Source organism: Macaca nemestrina, chromosome 2 (genome assembly GCF_043159975.1).
Source record: "Macaca nemestrina isolate mMacNem1 chromosome 2, mMacNem.hap1, whole genome shotgun sequence".
NCBI classification, from domain to species: Eukaryota; Metazoa; Chordata; class Mammalia; order Primates; family Cercopithecidae; genus Macaca; species Macaca nemestrina.
The window spans coordinates 153,912,399-153,931,246 of record NC_092126.1 but is presented as its reverse complement, the minus strand read 5'-3'; the positions used below and the strand labels follow the sequence as shown (position 1 = coordinate 153,931,246).

General features: G+C 44.2%; 1 protein-coding gene across 11 annotated transcripts in view; it reads left to right on the top strand.

Moving 5' to 3' along the window:
• Positions 1-395: 395 nt before the first annotated feature.
• LOC105477761 (rabenosyn, RAB effector) overlaps positions 396-18,848 on the top strand; it is a 28,955-nt gene continuing 10,502 nt past the window's right edge. The window contains exons 1-10 of one of the 11 annotated variants that reach the window (XM_011734484.2): positions 396-560; positions 1,298-1,453; positions 2,835-3,010; positions 3,257-3,571; positions 9,078-9,218; positions 13,579-13,679; positions 14,493-14,538; positions 14,642-14,803; positions 16,917-17,158; positions 18,743-18,813. In XM_011734484.2, coding sequence (XP_011732786.1) covers positions 3,424-3,571; positions 9,078-9,218; positions 13,579-13,679; positions 14,493-14,538; positions 14,642-14,803; positions 16,917-17,158; positions 18,743-18,813 — 911 coding nt within the window. In that variant the 5' untranslated portion in view covers positions 396-560; positions 1,298-1,453; positions 2,835-3,010; positions 3,257-3,423. The other 10 variants (XM_011734485.3, XM_011734486.2, XM_011734487.3 and 7 more) reach the window with 10 other exon arrangements.

The following is an 18,848-nucleotide window of genomic DNA, read 5'->3' as shown; positions in this document are numbered from 1 at the left end:
GGATACACCTTCTCATACCAAGTCTCCACTCTCATGTGGTTCTATTCTAGGACTTTCCACCGCCTCCACGTCCCCTGAATATTTTTTCTGTCTCCAGCTCTCAGAAACTTTGACTCCTTGGCTGCCTTATTCTTTGTGCATATTGGTCAAGAGCCAAAGATCTACCGGCCTCAGCTTTCCCAGCTGTACAATGGGGTGCCAAGCCAGTGGCTGGCTTTGACGCGCTGCTAGATTGGAATCCGAGACATAAGAACCGCACAAAATTACCAAGTCCCACCTCCTCTCCCCGCCCCCGTCCCCGCCCTCTTTCGGAAAGCGCCTGCGCAGAAGCCGCCGGACCGCCCTCCACGATTCGAATCCGTATCCGCCCTTTTCGCTGCCTCGAAGACTCAGCGCTCGACAGGCGTTTACTAGCCTGTCTTCCGGTTTCGTCGCCGCCGCAGGCGCACCTGCCGAGTTCCGAGCGACCGATGGAGATGGCGGCCGCGGCTGTGTAAGGGACGGTGGAGGCCCGGGCCCGAGGACGGGACAGGCCTGCGTGTCCGCAGGAGCCCGGCCGGGTACAGAGGGTCAGGCCTAGTCTGAGGGACGGGGACACGACTCCTCCAGAACGGAGATGGGCGGGCCCTGTGGGTGTGGACCGTGTGTGGTTGTGGTGGGTGTGACGTGAGAGGTGGGAGATGCGGCTTTCAGGCCGTGCGTTTCGCTTGTGTGTGCTTGTGATGATTGGGCCCTGTGCGGTTACGCGGGGCATATACACTTGGGTTTCGTTGTGCAGCTGTGGGGGGAGTGGGTGGGTGCTTGTCTCCCGAGCGGTTGTTTGATTCTCTGGTTGTGTAAAGCTGAAGCGTTTGTGTTCTGAGTTCGTGTAGAGATGTTTGGAGTGTTTTGTGTGGTGTCTGTGCCGTGTGTGACGTTGTCATGTCTGCTCCACGGGGTTGAGTCGTTCGTGTTGTGTGTGGTCATGCGACGTGTGTATAATCGTGTTAGTTACGTGGGTTGTGGTTGTGTGCGGTCGTGAGGGCGGGTTGAGTGCGGCTGTGGGATATGTCGTCGATGCGGCATGTGGCGGGGTGACATTCGTGCTGGATGTACGGTTGCAGAACATGTAGGTTTTTGTTTTTTACTTTTTACGTGATTTAAGAGTGCAAGGGGCTTGCGTATGTGTTCAGTTACGGTTGTGGGGTCCGATTCGGTGGTTTCTTTATGGTGTATGCTTAGTTATATGATTTTGGAGTTCATTCATTTGTTCGTTCTTTCATGGAGCTTTATTGTGCTTCTTCATTGTGTGTGCCAGGTACTGTGCTAAACCTTGGGGAGACGGCGAAGGGGAAAACATACAGAGTTTGTGCCCTCCCAGATTTTTCAGTCTTACTTGGTCACTTCACGTATGTACCTGCGGTTATAAATTGAGATGAGTGCTGTGAAGGAGAAGTCCATTCTGATGCTCTGAGTAAGAGGCATTTCTTTGAGGAAGTGAGGTTTGGGATTGGGCTGAGGCGTGAAGGGTGGTTTTGTGGCATGGATGTGGTGGGCTTTGTGTATGATTTGTGGTCGTTTGGGGTGAGTGCATGGGAAGAAAGGGTGCTGTCACAGTCAGCATTAGATGAACCACTGGCTGGGGAGGGAAGAGGCCAGACCTAGAGCTACTATATTTCAGTGGAAAATGTATGAAGTCACTGGGTTTCTTAACTAGAGGGGAAAAATAGGGTCCTGGTGTCTCATTTGTTTATTTTCTGAGTTGCTGCCACCCTTCAGCTTTGAGGACCAGGCAGTCCCTCCTCAGTGGTCTTCTACAGTCCATCCAAAGCTGAGGGTCACACACCCCCCCTCACTATATACTGTGGCTTGTAGCCCCAGGTTCTTGGGGAGAAATTTCTCTGCTTTTGTGGAATGGTTTTGTCTCAATTTCTCTTGTGACTGAGAGTCTTGATGAGGTGACATTGGAAGTGACTTTGCCATGGGCCAGTAAGACAGAGAATGTAACTTATTAAGCCCTGAAATGTTTAGACACCAAAGCCTTTTATTTATTTATTTACTTACTTTTTTGAGACAGAGTTTCGCTCTTGTTGCCCAGGCTGGAGTGCAATGGCATGATGTCAGCTCACTGCAACTTCTGCCTCCTGGGTTCAAGCATTTCTCCTGCCTCAGTCCCCCCACTAGCTAGGATTACAGGCGCCTACTGGCTAATTTTTGTATTTTTAGTAGAGATGGGATTTCACCATGTTGGCCACGCTGGCCTTGAACCCCTGACCTCAGGTGATCTGCCTGCCTTGGCCTCCCAAAGTGCTGGAATTATAGGCATGAGCCACCATGCCTGGCCAGCCTTTTATTTTTGAAGCAGTGAGAACATCAGGTTTGCTACTTAACTGTCACTTACTGGCTTATAAGATCTGTCAGGGTGCAGTGGCTCACACCTGTAATCTCAGCAGTTTGGGAGGCTCAGGCAGGAGGATTGCTTGAGGCCAGGAGTTAGAGACCCGCCTGGGAAACACAGAAAGAACCTGTTTCTATAAATAATTTAAAAACTAGCTGGGTGTGATGGCACACTTCTGTAGTCCCAGCTTCTTGGGAGGCTGAGGCAGGAGGATCACTTGAATCCAAAAGTCGAGGCTGTTGTGAGCAATTATAGCTCACTAGGTGACAGAGCAAGATGCTGTCTCTTAAAAAAAAAATCTAGTAAGCCCATTAGAGGTAAGTGCTCCACAAATATAAATTTTTTCTTTTTGACTAGTAGGTTTCTAATGTTTCTCTTTAACTGACGTTAGGAATTTTGTTTTTTTTTATGTTTTTATGGGAGATACTATGTCTTCATCTTTGCATTTCTAACACAGGTGTCTTACAAGTATCAAGAACTTAATATATGTGGTTGAATAAACAATCAAAGTAAACAGCATCAAGTAAAAACTTCTGCTTGTTGATAAGTACTTCAGACATTCCCCCAGTGGCTAAAGTGGCATATGAATTATGAAGTTGGGTCATTTGGAATGAATGTAAGAGAATTGCCAAGGTATTATTTGCTTATTTCAAGAATCTGTGTTTCCCACTTAATTGAGTTGTTGTTGTCCAGTGATGTTTTCACGTCTTAGGTTTTGCAGCTTGCTTGGTCTAAGGATTTGAGAAAGAGTTTGTTTTCTCAAACTTGCACTGAACAAACATTAAGTACCCTGTTGAACTGTGAAAAGAATGAAGAAAATACTCAATTGCTACCAGTTTGCCTGAATTGGCTTTTTTCCCTTCTTCTTTTCTTTCTTAGGCTCCTCCTACTCCAGAGAGGAAACCTCATTCAGGGCCATGAGGCTACTTCCTCACCGTCTGTGTGCTGCTTAAGCTAATGCTGCGGGAACTATGATTCCTTGGGAGGAATCAAGCTGACTCTTGGCATGAGATCCCTGCCTTCCTAGGGTTGAGAGCGGCACCGCCATGGCTTCTCTGGATGACCCAGGGGAAGTGAGGGAGGGCTTCCTCTGCCCTCTGTGCCTGAAGGATCTGCAGTCTTTCTATCAGCTTCACTCACATTATGAGGAAGAACACTCGGGCGAAGACCGTGATGTCAAAGGGCAAATTAAAAGTAAGAGGCAAGGACCTTGCTGGGTCATATATATACTATATAGGACCTTGCCTATACCCTGCTGTCATTGAGAGCTTTAACTCACGGGATAGTTCTCATCAGCTTCAGTGTTGCCACGGGAATATGATAACAGTAGTAGCAAACAAATGACTAGTGTTTGTCATGTGCCAGGCATTTTCAGAGTCTCCCTGTTTGTTTATTTCATTTAATCCTCACAATAACTGTGTGGCTGTGAGCCACATTTTGCACCAGACACAAAGAGATTAGATAACTTATCTAAAACCACTCAGTGAAACACAGTTTGACTTTGAATCTAGTAAATGTAATTGCTGTGATCTGGCTTGACTATTCTCTAACTACTAGCCTAATAGAATTTGGAGAGGAATTTCTTCCTTTGCTATGATGATGGAGGCACATTATGCACCCATTTTACCTGTCACAAATTTAAGCCTACCCACCATCCTTCCTTCCCCAACTGGTATCTTGCCCTCTGTAGCCCAGAAAAAGGAAGGTCATAGTTGAAAAACAAAAGAAACAATCTGAAAACCTTGGTTTTTGAGCTTCCAAGAGCTCAGATCTGAGAGAGTTGTGGAAAGAATTTTTCAAAGGTAGTTTTGACTATACATATGTTTATTGTATCTCCTGGACATCAAATTCTAACCTCCAGATAAGATGCTTCTCCTCTGGGCGGGCACAGTGGCTTATGTTTCTATTCCCAGCACTTTGGGAGGCCAGTGTGGGTGGATCACTTGAGCTCAGGAGTTCAAGACCAGCCTGGGCAACATCGTGAAACCCACCTCACAAAAAAATTTAAAAAAAAAACTAGCCGGATGTGATGGTGCATGCCTGTTGCCCCAGCTACTCAGGAGACTGAGGTAGGAGGATCGCTTGAGCCCAGGGAGGTCAAGGCTGTAGTGAGTGATGATTGTGCCACTGTTGCCTGGGCAACAGAGAGAGAGAGACCCTTTCTCTCTCTCTCACACACACACACACACACACACACAACAAAGATGCTGCTCCTCTGGAACTTATTTTTGTAGTTTTCAGCTAACTTGCTTCTCACAGCTGGCAGCATTTCTGAAGGCCATGAGATTAAAAAGTTCTGGATGCTGTATTCACAGTCTTTATTGGGAGGGAAAGAAAGGAATGACCATGTATTTCTAAGTGTGCTTTGGCTTTCTGACAGGTGACTCATATGTACTTTGTAATCACGTAGTTGTCCCTAGAGTCCCACTCTATCTCACTTTTCTGTTCAGTAAAAAAGAGTTTCTAAAAGTATAAACAGTTGCAACTTCTATCCAAAAACAACAAAGGCAAACATTTCTGAAATCCTGAGGGCTATGGTGGATGAGGTGGCTTCTGGCTGTAGAGGCTGTAGAGCAGAGCCAAAACTATTAGGAGGGGAAAAAAATGCTGTGCTTTATAGTTTTTAGAGTTTATTTCACAGACATTATTATTTCATCTGACTCTCCTAACAACTCTGCAAGAAGGTGATTGGTCTTATTTTATAGATAGTAAGTGAAGTGAGGCTCAAGAGATGTTGAGTTACTTATCCACGGTCACACAGGAATTGCAGAGCTAGGCCTGGAATGTAGGTCTTCTGTCATCTCTATGTCCAGTGCTGCTGTTTGCATGTGACATCACAGGGTGAGAGGCCCCGTGTTTCAATCACAGCGTGCATTGCAGCTTCCTGGAGGAAATGAAGCAAAAACAAAACTGAAAAACCTGATTATGTAAGTTTCCTTTGCCAACCAAAGGAAGAGCCTCCATCATTTTCAACTAGCTTCCAGTCTTGGTGTCAGCTGAACTAAGTCATATACAATGCCATTGCTAAAACTGGTGATGCCAGTGGGTAGAGAGGTTAGAGAATGTTCCCCGATTCCTTCACTGATCCTTTTTTAAGAGGAAGAGTGTTTAAGGTTATTTAGAGAATACAGATACGGGAATCTATTTAAGGAATACTAAATAGAATGGAAATTTTGTGCCTTGTGAAAGAAACTTGAAAGGATCCTTGGCTGGGCACAGTGACTCACACCTGTAATCCCAGCGCTTTGGGAGGCCATGGCGGGAGGATCGCTTCAGCTTAGGAGTTTGAGAACAGCCTGGGCAACATAGATCCTGTCTGTACCAAAAAAAAAAAAAAGAGAAAAAAAATTTTTTTTTTTTAGTTAGCTGGGTATGATGACATGCACTTGTAGTCCTAGCCACTTGGGAGGCTGAAGCAGAAGGATCCCTTGAGCCCAGAAGGTTGAAGCTGCAGTGAGCCATGATTATGCCACTGCACTCCAGCCTGGGCAGCAGAGTGAAACTTTGACTCAAAAACAAAAAACAAAATAAAGTTACTTCAGCCAGGTGCAGTGGCTCATGCCTGTAATTCTAGTACTTTGGGAGGCCAAGGCAGGAGGATTGCTTGAGCCCAGGAGACCAGACTGGGCAACATAGCGAGACCATCTCTACAAAAAAATTATTTAAAAAAATTAGCCAGTCATAGTGGCACGCACTGGTAGTCCCAATTACCCAGGAGGCTGAGGTGGGAGGATTGCTTCAGCTTGGGAGATCAAGGCTGTCACATTCTAGCCTGAGCAACAGAGTGAAACTGTCTCAAAAAAAAGAAGGAAAAGATCCTCTTGGTTTTCCCTTTATCTCCCACCCTGCCCTACCCCCTGCATCTCTACCTCTAGTACTACTAATGATCATATCTTTAGTTAGAAAGGAATTCTTGATTATGTTGCAGTTTTCTGCATTTCAGAATCAGGAAAGTAAAGTTTTAAGGATTGACATGAAAGGTTTTTTGAAAAGCCCTTTAGAAAGCAGATTACCTCTCCATTTGGTCTTTTGATTCTTAGAAATGTTATGACATGGTTAGTTTTAGGCAAGTGAAAAGTTAAAGCCAAAAGAGTGAACCTTAGTATTAGTTTTTGGGGGCAGTTCAAAAAAGAAAAGATAGACTAGTCATTAGGAAAAAGTTTGTGGATTCGAGACCCAGTCCTGGTTCAGCTCCAGTTTAGCCCATTTTCAGTAAGTAGAAGAAAAGATAGCTGAAAATTGACTGTGGCTTCTTGCTTTGTTATTGTTTTTAAAAATATATGGGATTATTCTTAATTGACCTCCTGTGGAAGGGCTATGTCCATTCTGGGAAGATTGCCAGGTAGTTTTGCTGTCTCCTAATGTGGTTAATGGTATAGATTGCCTGTTTAACCTGATACTCTAGTCTTGTTTGCAAAAATGAATTGTTATTTGCTAACTCACATTCCTGTTTGCTAGACCCTTTGTTCACATCAGGCAGTTTCCTCTCCCCTGTTACTAGAAAAGACTACTTTAGGCCAGGGACAGTGGCTCATGCCTTTAATCCCAGCACTTTGGGAGGCTGAGGTGGGTGGATCACCTGAGGCCAGGAGTTTGAGACCAGCCTGGCCAACGTGGTGAAACCCCGTCTCTACAAAAAAAATACAAAAATTAGCTGGGTGTGTTGGCATATGCCTGTAATCCCAGCTGCTTGGGAGACTGAGGCAGGAGCATCCCTTGAACCCCTGGGAGTCAGAGGTTGCAGTGAGCTGAGATAGCTGCCATTGCATTCCAGCTTGGGTGACAAGAGTGAAACTGTCTTAAAAAAAAAACTACTTTAGTGCATTTTAAAGGATGTCCTTTTGTTTTGGTATTTTTCCAGTTTGGACAAAGCTGTCCCACAGTGACCAATAATCAGAAAGTTTGCTTATTGGCTTGACTGTATTAAAAGAAGACGAGTGTATTCTTATCAATCTCACCCTCTGCCTGTGAGCCTAGGCAATATCTCTCCAAAAAAAAAATTTTTTTTTTAAATTACCTAGTTATGGTGGTGCACACCTGTGATCCCCAGCTACTTAGGAGACTGAGGCAAGAGGATCGCTTGAGCCCAGGAGATCAAGGCTGCAGTGAGCTATGATTGTGCCACTGTACTCCAGCCTGGGTGACAGAGTGAGACCCTGTCTCTAAAAAATAAATAAATAAAAGGTAAAAGTAATGATATCATTTTATATTCAGTCTGATATTTTCTACTAGATTCTGGTAGAAGAAAGGGGTAGCATTCATCCAAGATTAAAGAACATTCATGAGAGAGCGAGAGCGACTTAGAACTGAGAATTCTTTTTTTGCCCCCGCCAGCTGATTGTTCAGTTTAACAGGTGGTTCTCTTCACCAGCACAGGTGGCAGAACCCATGTTCTGCAGAGGCATAGTTTGTGAATCAGCACTAGCTGGGGAGAGCTGAAGCTCTCATTTCAGACACATGAGGTGTCTACTTCCAGCCCTGCTGTTATCTGTAAGCTCTGTGATCTTGGGTGAAGCAAGTTCTTCCCCGTCTTTGATGTCGTTTCCTCATTTGTAAGTAGGGCTGTCACCTGCCTTATAACGTTGTGAGCATGAACTGGCATGATGTATTTGCAAGCACTTTGCATTGTGCCTGGTACATACAAGGTCTAAATATAGGAAATGTTCATTTTCTCTTCTTACCAAATCTGGTTCTGTTTGTGTTATGTTGTAGATGTTATATCTGTTTCTTGAAGCTTTTTGCAAATATTCTCACATGCATTCAATAAGTGCGTGGGCAGTAGTGGGGAAGGAAGAACTCTGTGTCCGGTTAAGCCTATGGGGAACACCAGTCCAGGGATGGAGGTTTAGCTGAATCCCATCCTGGAGGTAAATGAGAAGAATTTACTCATGAGTTTCTGGGGTAAATTAATTAGTACTATAGGACTTGGTTTTTAAAAAACTTTATTTTAATTGAGGTATAGTTTTTAAGTGTACACTTTTATTTTATTTTATTTTAAATTTTTTTTCTTTTTCTTTTTTTTTTTTTTGGTGACAGGATCTCATTCTGGTTGCCCAGGCTGGAGTGCAGTGGCACAATCTCAGCTCACTGCAGCCTCGACCTCCTGGGCTCAGGTGATTCTCCCACCTCAGCCTCCCAAGTAGCTGGGACTACAGGTGCATACCACCACAGCCAGCTAGTTTTTTGTATTTTTAGTAGAGATGGGGTTTTGTCATGTTGCCCAAGCTGGCTTGAATTCCTGGACTCAAGTAATTCGCCTCCCTTGTGGGATTACAGGTGTGAGCCACTGTGCCTGGCCCAATTCAAAAAGTTTTAAAAAATGTATATACCCACTTAACCACCACTCCAATTAAGATAAAGAAGAAAACACTTCCATCACCCTGTTTTCCTCATCAAATTTGATTTTAGCACTTTTATTTAATTGTGCTCTTAAGTTTGGCAATGAGCAGTAATTTAGCCCATATTTCGGCCACCTAAACCAATTTAATGCTAATACTGACTAACCAGTGTATTGCTCTGTGGTATTTGTAGTATAGTGTTTGTGTGCTTGTTCCTGCATTTTACTTGGGATCTGAATATTTCTGGTGCATTTTTAAACAAATGATAATTATTTTGTTAACTCTTGTTTTTTGAGATTTCTTTTTACTCTTTACTGGGCATTCTTCATGGTTCATTTGGATTATTTGTTCCATTTTTCAAGGTCTTGTCCAGAAGGCTAAGAAAGCAAAGGACAGGTTGTTGAAACGAGAAGGGGATGATCGAGCAGAATCAGGGACCCAAGGATATGAGTCTTTCAGCTATGGAGGGGTTGATCCTTACATGTGGGAACCCCAGGAGCTTGGTAAGAAAATTCATTTATTCATTCAGCAAGTGGTTATTGAGCATCTGCTATGTTCTAGGTAAAGTTTTAAAAGTTGAGGAGGCATCAGTAAACCATAATGGTCTAAGCTTCTAATGGACCTTATGTCCTTGTTGAGGGGAGAAAATGGAAGAGAACCAGCTGAGCATCCACTTTGTGTTAGGCATTACATTAAATGCTTTATACCCGTGGTCTCGTTAGATCTTCACTGCACCTCATGAGAACCTGCCCAGGGACAAACAGTGAGTAAACTGCAGAAGTGGGGTATGAATCCATATCTCTCGGACATCAGCCTAGGCACAGAGTCCATTAACGAATCTTTCCTCTCACATAGGACATTATCTGCCCAGTGACAGGCACTGGGTTATGCAGCTTACTTTTTTGAATAATTATAGTACCATCTACCTACTTTCACGTTTCTGGGATGATAAAAATTCTCTAAAATTTATTGTGATGATTGTACAACTCTTAAAATCCTAAAAACCACTGAATTTGCTTTAAATGGTGTATGTATGTGAATTATATCTCAATAAACCTATTTATCATGCCACACACACTTAGTTGAACTATCTAATCTTACATATCTGTGTTTTTGTTTTTTTGTGGTTTTTTTTGAGACAGAGACTCACTGGGTCGCCCAGGCTGGAGTCCAGGTCTCCATCATGGCTCACTGCATTCCAGGCTCAAGTGATCCTCCTCAGTAGCTGAGGCTACTGGTGCACACCATCACACCTCGCTAATTTTTGTATTTTTTGTAGAAACAGGGTCCTTTTTTGCCCAGGCTGGTCTCGAACTCCTGGGCTCAAGTGACCCGCCCATCTCAGCCTCCCAGAGTGATGGGATTACAGGCGTGAGCTACTATACTTGCCTACATATCCTTTAACCATCTAATGATAACAGTCATTAATATAATAAAATATTTTCTGTCCATGAAATGGGTAATTATTCCTTTATTTATTAATTATTCCCTTGTGATTTATTAAATTTTCATGTTTATGATCTTGTTCACCTTTCACAAAAGCCTTGTGAAGTAATGATCCTTTTTCCCATTTATAGATGAGGAAACTGGAGCTCTGAGAAGGAAAGCGAAATTCACCCAGGCTTATCTACTGTACCTTTTTAGTGCCGTTATAGAAGATGTCTCTTTGAATAAGAAAAGTCCTACAACTGTGCTGTCCATTCAGTAGCCACCAGTCATGGGCTACTTAGTTTAAATAGATTAAAATGAAATAAAATTAAAAGTCACTTCTGTACCACACACTAACTACATTTTAAGTGTTCTATGTCCACTTGTGGCTATTTGCTACTGTATTGGATAATGTAGAAAATTGCTTTAAAAATAATACTATACAGCCGGGCGTGGTGGCTCACGCCTGTAATTCCCCAGCACTTTGGGAGGTTGAGGCGGGTGGATCACAAGGTCAGGAGTTCAAGACCAGCCTGGCCAATATGGTGACACCCTGTATCTACTAAAAATACAAAAAAAATTTAGCCAGGCATGGTGGCACATGCCTGTAATCCCAGGTACTCAGGAGGCTGAGGCAGGAGAATTGCTTGAATCCAGGAGGCGGAGGTTGCAGTGGGCCAAGATTGCGCCATTGCCCTCCAGCCTGGGTGACAGTGAGACTCTGTCTCAAAAAAAAAAAAGAATAATACTATACATATGTAATTATGAGATACATATGAAAGCCAATCCAAAACACGAAGGAGAAATTTTGGACACATGAATTCTTATTAGCTTTGTTTCATGATTGCCCATGTGAGATTACTGGGGTGATTTTCTGATTAAGTTGCCAGTTGCAGCAACTGAAGACAGTCACAAATTGTAGAAGGTCAAGTGAATGGCAAATTTTGTAAGTTAATATTTATTTATGATAGCTTGTTTGTGATACCTTGTTTCATGATGGCCAATGTGAGATTACTAGGGATTTTCTGATTAAGTTGCCAGTTGCAGTAACTGAAGTTACAAATTGTAGGTTAAATGAATGGCAAATTTTAGTAGTTAATATTTATGGTCATCCCTAAGAATTCTAAACTAAAGTTTAATTAGATGTTAGAGTATGATTAGGGTAGAAAAGACATGTAGATGGTTAAGAGTATAGCATGTGTGGCCAGGTGCAGTGGCTCACCTGTAATCCCAGCACTTTGGGAGGCCAAGGCAGGTAGATCACATGAGGCCAGGAGTTTGAGACCAGTTTGGCCAATGTGGTGAAACTCTGTCTCTACTAAAAATACAAAAATTAGCCGGGCATGGTGGCACATGTGTGTAATCCAAGTTACTTGGGAGACTGAGGCATGAGAATCGCTTGAACCTGGGAGGTGGGGATTGCAGTGAGCCAAGAGATTTTGCCACTGCACTCCAACCAGGATGACAGGGTGAGACTCTGTCTCAAAAATAAGTAAATAGAAAGAGTATAACGTGGAGATGCTGATCGAAGGATACAAAATTTCAGTCAGGAGGAATAAGTCCAGAGATCTGTTGTACAAGGTGCTGATTTATAGTTTTTTGTTTGTTTGCTTTTCTGAGATGGAGTCTTCCTCTGTCACCGAGGCTGGAGTGTGCTGCTGTGATCTTAGCTCACTGCAACCTTTGCCTCTGGGTTCAATTCTCGTGCCTCAGCAACCTGAGTAGCTGGGACTACAGGCGTGCACCACCATGCCCAGCTAATTTTTGTATTTTTGGTAGAGACAGGGTTTCACCATGTTGGTCAGACTGGTCTTGAACTCCTGGCCTCAAATGTTCCACGCTCCTCGGCCTTCCAAAGTGCTGGGATTACAGGCATGAGCCACTGCACCTGGCCTGATTATAGTTAATGAAAATATCTTGTATTCTTGGAAGTCAGTGAGAGTAGACTTTGTGTTGTCACCACAAAAAGTGATAAGTATATGAGGTAATGCATATGGTAATTAGCTAGTTTAGCCATTTCCCAATGTATAAATATTTCAAAACATGTTGTACACGGTGAATATATGCAGTTTTTATTTGGCAATTAAATTTTTTTTTTAAAAGCATGGCATGTGACAAATTCTGTTACACTACAGTTTATAAGTGAATAGGTGATCATTGGGAAGGAGACATACATTGAGTGCCGGGAGGGTTGAGGGCAATGTTTCTGGAGCAGGTGAGACTGAGCAGGGGATATTTCAGGTTACTCGGACAGTAAGCTTTTTGTGTTGCAGACATTTGTCCTGGGTTTTGGCTGCTGTACTGAGGAAGGTATCAGCTTAACTAGCTTCCACAAGGGAATCTATTAGCATTTACATTTTTTTGGCCATTTTGAGAATTGTCTTTATCCTGAGGAAAAACCATATTGTATCAAATTTATAAATTATAAAACAGTAAGATAATTCAAAAATTTTTAAGTCGCCCATAATGTTACCACCCGGTTTATTTAACATTGGCATGAGAGTCAGTTAAGACTTTACAAATTTTAACTTACTTAATCATCGTAACAACTCTGGGAAGTACATACCGTTATTTTTTTTTTGAGACGGAGACTCGCTCTGTCGCCCAGGCTGGAGTACAGTGGCCGGATCTCAGCTCACTGCAAGCTCCGCCTCCCGGGTTCACGCCATTCTCCGGCCTCAGCCTCCCGAGTAGCTGGGACTACAGGCGCCCACCACCACGCCCGGCTAGTTTTTTGTATTTTTTAGTAGAGACGGGGTTTCACCGTGTTAGCCAGGATGGTCTCGATCTCCTGACCTCGTGATCCGCCCATCTCGGCCTCCCAAAGTGCTGGGATTACAGGCGTGAGCCACCACGCCCAGCAATAATTGAGTACTCTTACAGTTACAGAGATGTTAAGTAATTTGTCCAGGGTTACACAGTGTGTGGCAGAATTGAAACTTGAGCACAGGCTGACATCAGAGTCCATGCTCTTTATCTACTGTACTCTCAGGTCTCTCATATGGTACTTGGTAGCCTCCGAAGGTCACGGTTAACAATTCAGCAGATTTTCTTCCATTTGCTTTCCTGTTTTTTTAATTTTTGGTACGACTCTAAAATCCTAGAGTTTTTACTTGCTTTTGAAATTTTTTTTTTCTTTCTGAGATTGGTCTCACTCTGTCACCCAAGCTGGAGTACAGTGGTGGGATCATAACTCACTGAAGCCTCCAGCTCCTGAGATCAAGCCATCTTCCCGCCTTGGCCTTCCAAGGAGCTGGGATTATAGGCGTACATGCCCATGCCTGGCTATTTTAATTTTTTTATTTTTTGGAGAGAGACGGGGTCTCGCTATGTTGACCAGCCTGCTTTTGAAATTCATTGGGATAAGTGGCAAGGTAGAGAGGCTCCCTCAGAGAAACTATAAGTCATTTGTCTCCCTACCTTCCTTCCCTCTAGGTGCTGTGAGAAGCCATCTTTCCGACTTCAAAAAACACCGAGCTGCTAGAATTGACCACTATGTTGTGGAAGTCAATAAATTAATAATCAGGTTAGAGAAGGTAAATTTTGTTGTCTTAAAACATTTTTTTCTGCAAATACACATTTGCTGGGAAAAAATAATCACATTTCTATCACATGTGTTGTGTATATCATATACAGCTGATGGTGACAGAGAAACACCTTCTCTAGAGAGGTGCAGAGGATGTAGTGGACAGTTCTAGCCTGGGCCAGCATTCCTTAAGAGAATGGCCCAGGCTGACAAATTTGCCACATGCTCAGCTTCCTTTTCCCACCTATGAATCCCACTCAGGTGCCAGAAAACCTTTCTTCCTTCACATTCTTCTTTTGGGTGTCCCAGGCACAATCACCCAGTGAGGTGTAGTGTGTGATGGCAAACAAACAAGCGGTGACCAGGTCTCACGGGTGTATTTTGATCTGGATGTGCTTGTTGTGTGTAACCTGGATTGTGTGCTGGGCATAGTAGCAACCACAAGTACAGTTCTTTATGTGTACTTTGTAAGGCAGAAATATGTGGCCAGTTTTAGGGTCCAGGAGCACTGTGGAGAATGGAGAGTTTTCCATTGCTTTCAGTCACTGCCCCTACCCATCCTTGCCTACCCCTGATTATTGCTAAAATGGGTAACTGACAATAAAGAGATTAGAAGTGGGTCATAGGAAGGGAGGTAGGTTCTAGATGTAAAACTAATACCCTGTCCCATGTGAAATTGCTTTTGTGATTTTGTGGAGTTGGGGATGACAGATGAGACTTGAGAAATCCAAATGTGCTAATTTCCTGCTTGATGTATTGGAAAATGTGGAGCATGTATACATCACCTGGTTAATTTCATTTGGCAATATTTTCTCCCTGTCAGCTCACTGCGTTTGACAGAACAAATACTGAATCTGCAAAGATTCGAGGTAACTTTAAAACTTTGCTCACATTCATCTTATTATCTTTTTTCCCTGACCAAAGCTCTCTTTAAAAATGGCCTGCTTTCTTGTTGGTTTGCTCTTCCCAAAGCAATAGAAAAGTCTGTGGTGCCTTGGGTCAACGACCAGGATGTCCCTTTCTGTCCAGACTGTGGGAATAAGTTCAGCATCCGGAACCGCCGCCACCACTGCCGCCTCTGCGGGTCTATTATGTGCAAGAAGTGTATGGAGCTCATCAGCCTTCCCTTGGCAAGTAGGTGACTTGGAGGTGGGGCCCTGGACCCTCATCTTCTTTTGGGTCTAGCTTATTTGCTAATCACCACTGGGACCGTGGAACCTTTTTGTTACATTAATGGCTCATGGGAATCTTCATTCATTAAGTTGCTGATTCTGTGACACCCACTACAGGCTAGGTACTGTGCTAGGGGCGGATACAGTGGTCTATAACAGGGATTGGCAAACTTTGTAAGGATCAGATAGTAGATAAATTTAAGTTTTGTGGGCCACATATGGTTGCTGTGACATTTTTTCTTTCTTTAAACAACCTTTTAAAAATGTGAACACTAGACTGGGCACAGTGGCTCACGCCTGTAATCACAGCACTCTGGGAGGCCGAGGCAGGTGGATCACTTGAGGTCAGGAGTTCGAGACCAGCCTGTCCAACATGTTGAAATCCTGTCTCTATAAAAATACAAAAATTAGCCTGGTGTGGTGGCATGCGCCTGTAGTCCCACCTACTCAGGAGGCTGAAGTAGGAGAATTGCTTGAACCTGGGAGGCGGAGGCTGCAGTGAGCTGAGATTGAGCCACTGCACTCCATCCTGGGTGACCGAGTGAGACTCCCATCTCAAAATAAATAAATAAATAAAATAGCAATGTGAAAATTATACTTAGTTTGAGAGCCATATAGAAACAGCCTGCAGGCTGGACTTGGCTCACAGGTCATCTTTTGCCCATTTCTGGCCTATAAGCCTATAAGGCATTGTTCATTCTCCCAAGGAGTCTAGCATCTAGCAGGGGGCATAAACTGACAAATAAATAATTGCTTTCTAAAGAGAGATGTACAATGAAAGAGATTGTGTCAGGCACTCAGGAGAGGCTGACCAACTCTTTGTCTGCTCTGCTTGGAAGTGGCAAGTGTGATTTTGAGAAGAGGGTCTTGAATATAAACAGTGGGCTAGTCCCTTCCTGTGGGATAAGTCACACACAACTCACTGTCATATAGAAAAGACTAATATATATGAGAGATGCTGAGTGCTGTGGGTTCAGGGACAGTGAGAGCATGGATGCTTAGGGCTGGGAGGTGATGTTCGAAAAGAGCCTTAAAAGATGAGTAGGATTGCAAAAGAGATGGAGAAAGGACATTTTAGGTAGAATGAACAGCAGGAGCAAAGGCATGGAATTCTGGAAAGCCCAGGGTAGGTTAATAGAGGAGCAAATAGAATAGTTGGGGGTGTGTGGAGGACAAAGTTTAGGTGGAACCCGATCCTCCAGGACTTTGCAACCAAGCTGAGTAGAAGTTGCTGAAGATGATCTCATTGGCTTCTGGGAAGTTTGGGATAAATTTACACTAGAGAGTTCTGCTGACTGTGCATGCTGTTGGCCATGGGGTGTCTGGATAATGTGGGGACAAAAACAGATGCTTCTTCTGTCCAACTCTCACATATACCAGGTCACTTTACCTTGATACTTCCTCCCTGAGACCAACTCCCTGTCTCATGTACATAAGACTATAAGTAGCCTTTTTGGGACACTATTCATCTTTCTTCTCTTGAGCTCTTTAGCCAGCATTTACTGGGCAGCTGCTGTGGGGTGGCCCTGCTGGATATGTTAAGGGTACAAGTGTGAGTAAGACACAGTTTGTACCCACAAAGAGTCATAGGTTCCTAGGGCAGCTCTGGGGTGTACATGTAACTGTACACAGGGAGAAGAATGGAAAGTGCTCCAAAATGGGCAATGTGGTGGGAACTGATGGGAAGGATGGATAGTTTTTGCCTCAGGGAATTGGAAAAGGCTTTCCTGGAGGACCTGCCATTCAGAGAGGATAGGAGCCAGATGTTTGGGAATAGGGAGAAGGCTGTGGAGGAAAATCTCCCGGGAGAATGTTTGTTGTGTTGGAGGCACAAGGCAAATGGAAGAGAGTGGCAGGTGGAAAGGCAAGGTTGTTTGGATTTGGAGGGGCAGCAGTGGAGTCCTTTCCCACCAGAGTTTGACACCAGGAAGGCAGAGGGGCAGTACTTGCCCACAGCTGGAGCCTGATCTTGTTACTCGCTAAATCAAACACCTGTGGACTGCCGCCTTGAGGTCGTGGGTATGGTAATTGGATGCTGTGGGGGTCATTGCTGCCTGTTGGTGTTGTGGTTACAGACAAGCTCACCAGTGCCAGCAAGGAGTCCCTGAGCACCCACACCAGCCCCAGCCAGTCACCCAACAGTGTCCATGGCTCCCGCCGAGGCAGCATCAGCAGCATGAGCAGTGTCAGCTCGGTCCTGGATGAGAAGGACGATGACCGGATCCGCTGCTGTACACACTGCAAGGACACGCTGCTCAAGAGAGAGCAGCAGATTGATGAGAAGGAGCACACACCCGACATCGTGAAGCTCTACGAGGTGATTCGCGCTGTCTGGTCTTGGGTCTAATTTCTTAGGCAGATTTTGGCTGTTTGTTATGTACACTCCTGCAGATTCTGGAGAATGCTTTGGGAAGTTGTTCGTTTGAATTATTTGTAGTTCCTGTTAAAGGCCCATGTTATGATTTCCAAGCTAGGGCCCTGTGTGAGTCAGAGTCATCCTGGGTGTGTTGCAGCAAACTTGTTTCAAGTGGCCTTCCTTGGCTACTTGAAAGCAGGAGGGTGGAGGCTTTGGTGGCCCAGAGGCAAGAGGAGGAAAGGCAGTTGCCACGTGGTGTAGACAGGTTCGGTGGGGAGAGCAGAAGCTAGAGATGTTCATAAACAGTGGGCCAGAAGAATCCCGGGAAACTCACTTGGGAGTGTTAGACTTTCCAAGTTTTAGAAAGTTCTACAAGTTTTCAGACTTTACCAGTTTACTGAGTGTCCCCTTCTAAGTTTGTCCAAATGCCTCAGCTGTCATTACTATGAGCGATCCCACAGCCCCCCTACTAGATGCATACTCTGAGAGGAAATAGTGTGCAAAGACTATCTGGGAGTGAGACTGGCTTGGTCCCTTAATGGCCGGGTGAGACCTGTGAGCTGAGGAGGACTAGCCAGGTGGACTGGGTGGGCAGGCAGTAAGAGATGCAGGGAAGAGATCAGCCCAGGCAGAGGAAGCAGCTTGTGCAACATTCTGAACAGAGGAAGATATATTTTTGTCTGATGACCACTGAATAGTCATTGTTAGCAGTTCTGCAGGTCATAATGGCAGTGTTTCTGGAATCCCCATGTAAATACTCAGGCTACTAGAAATGGTGTTAATTAAGCCCCATGTTGGGTTGCAGATGTAGCCATTCTCCATCCTTTGTGTGGAGTTCATGACCTGGTATCTCATTTCTGTGAATACCCACTGTGCTTGTGCCACTTCCTCTTTTGAAGTGAGCCCTGGCAATGCCTTGTGCTGGTTTCCTAATGTTGCCTGGCATCACTTGGCAGAGAAAGAAAGTAGCAGCTAATTCCTTTTTATCTTGGTAGACACCTCGGCTTGTGCCCTGGAAGCCTTACTCCTCTCAAAAACATCTGGCCGGGTGTGGTGGCTCACTCTTATAATCCCAGCACTTTGGGAGGCCAAGGTGGGCACATCACTTGAGGCCAGGAGTTCAAGACCAGCCTGGCCAACATGGCAAAATCTTGTCTCTACTAAAAATATAAAAATTAGCCGGGCGTGGTGGCGGTGCACCTGTAATTCCAGCTACTCAGGAGGCCGAGGCATGAGAATCACTTGAGTCCAGGAGGCAGAGGTTGCAGTGAGCGGAGATTACGCCATTGTACTCCAGCTTGGGTGACAGAACAAAACTCCTCAAAAAAAAAAACAAAACATCTGGTCAGAAGCTCCATTCTCACTTTCTTTCTTTCCTACAAAATTTTCTGCTTGGAAAGTAGGTCTATAAATCAGGAAATTGATAACAACAATTAATATGTTGGAAAAGTGAACATTTATATATCTCCATTGATGGAGCCTAGCTTCTGGGTAGGCTTTTCTGTATCTTGAGCATACCACTTACCGCTTTGTTTTTGTTCTTAGAAATTACGACTTTGCATGGAGAAAGTTGACCAGAAAGCTCCAGAATACATCAGGATGGCAGCATCATTAAAGTAAGCTATTCATCTATGTTTTTCTAATCCAGTGG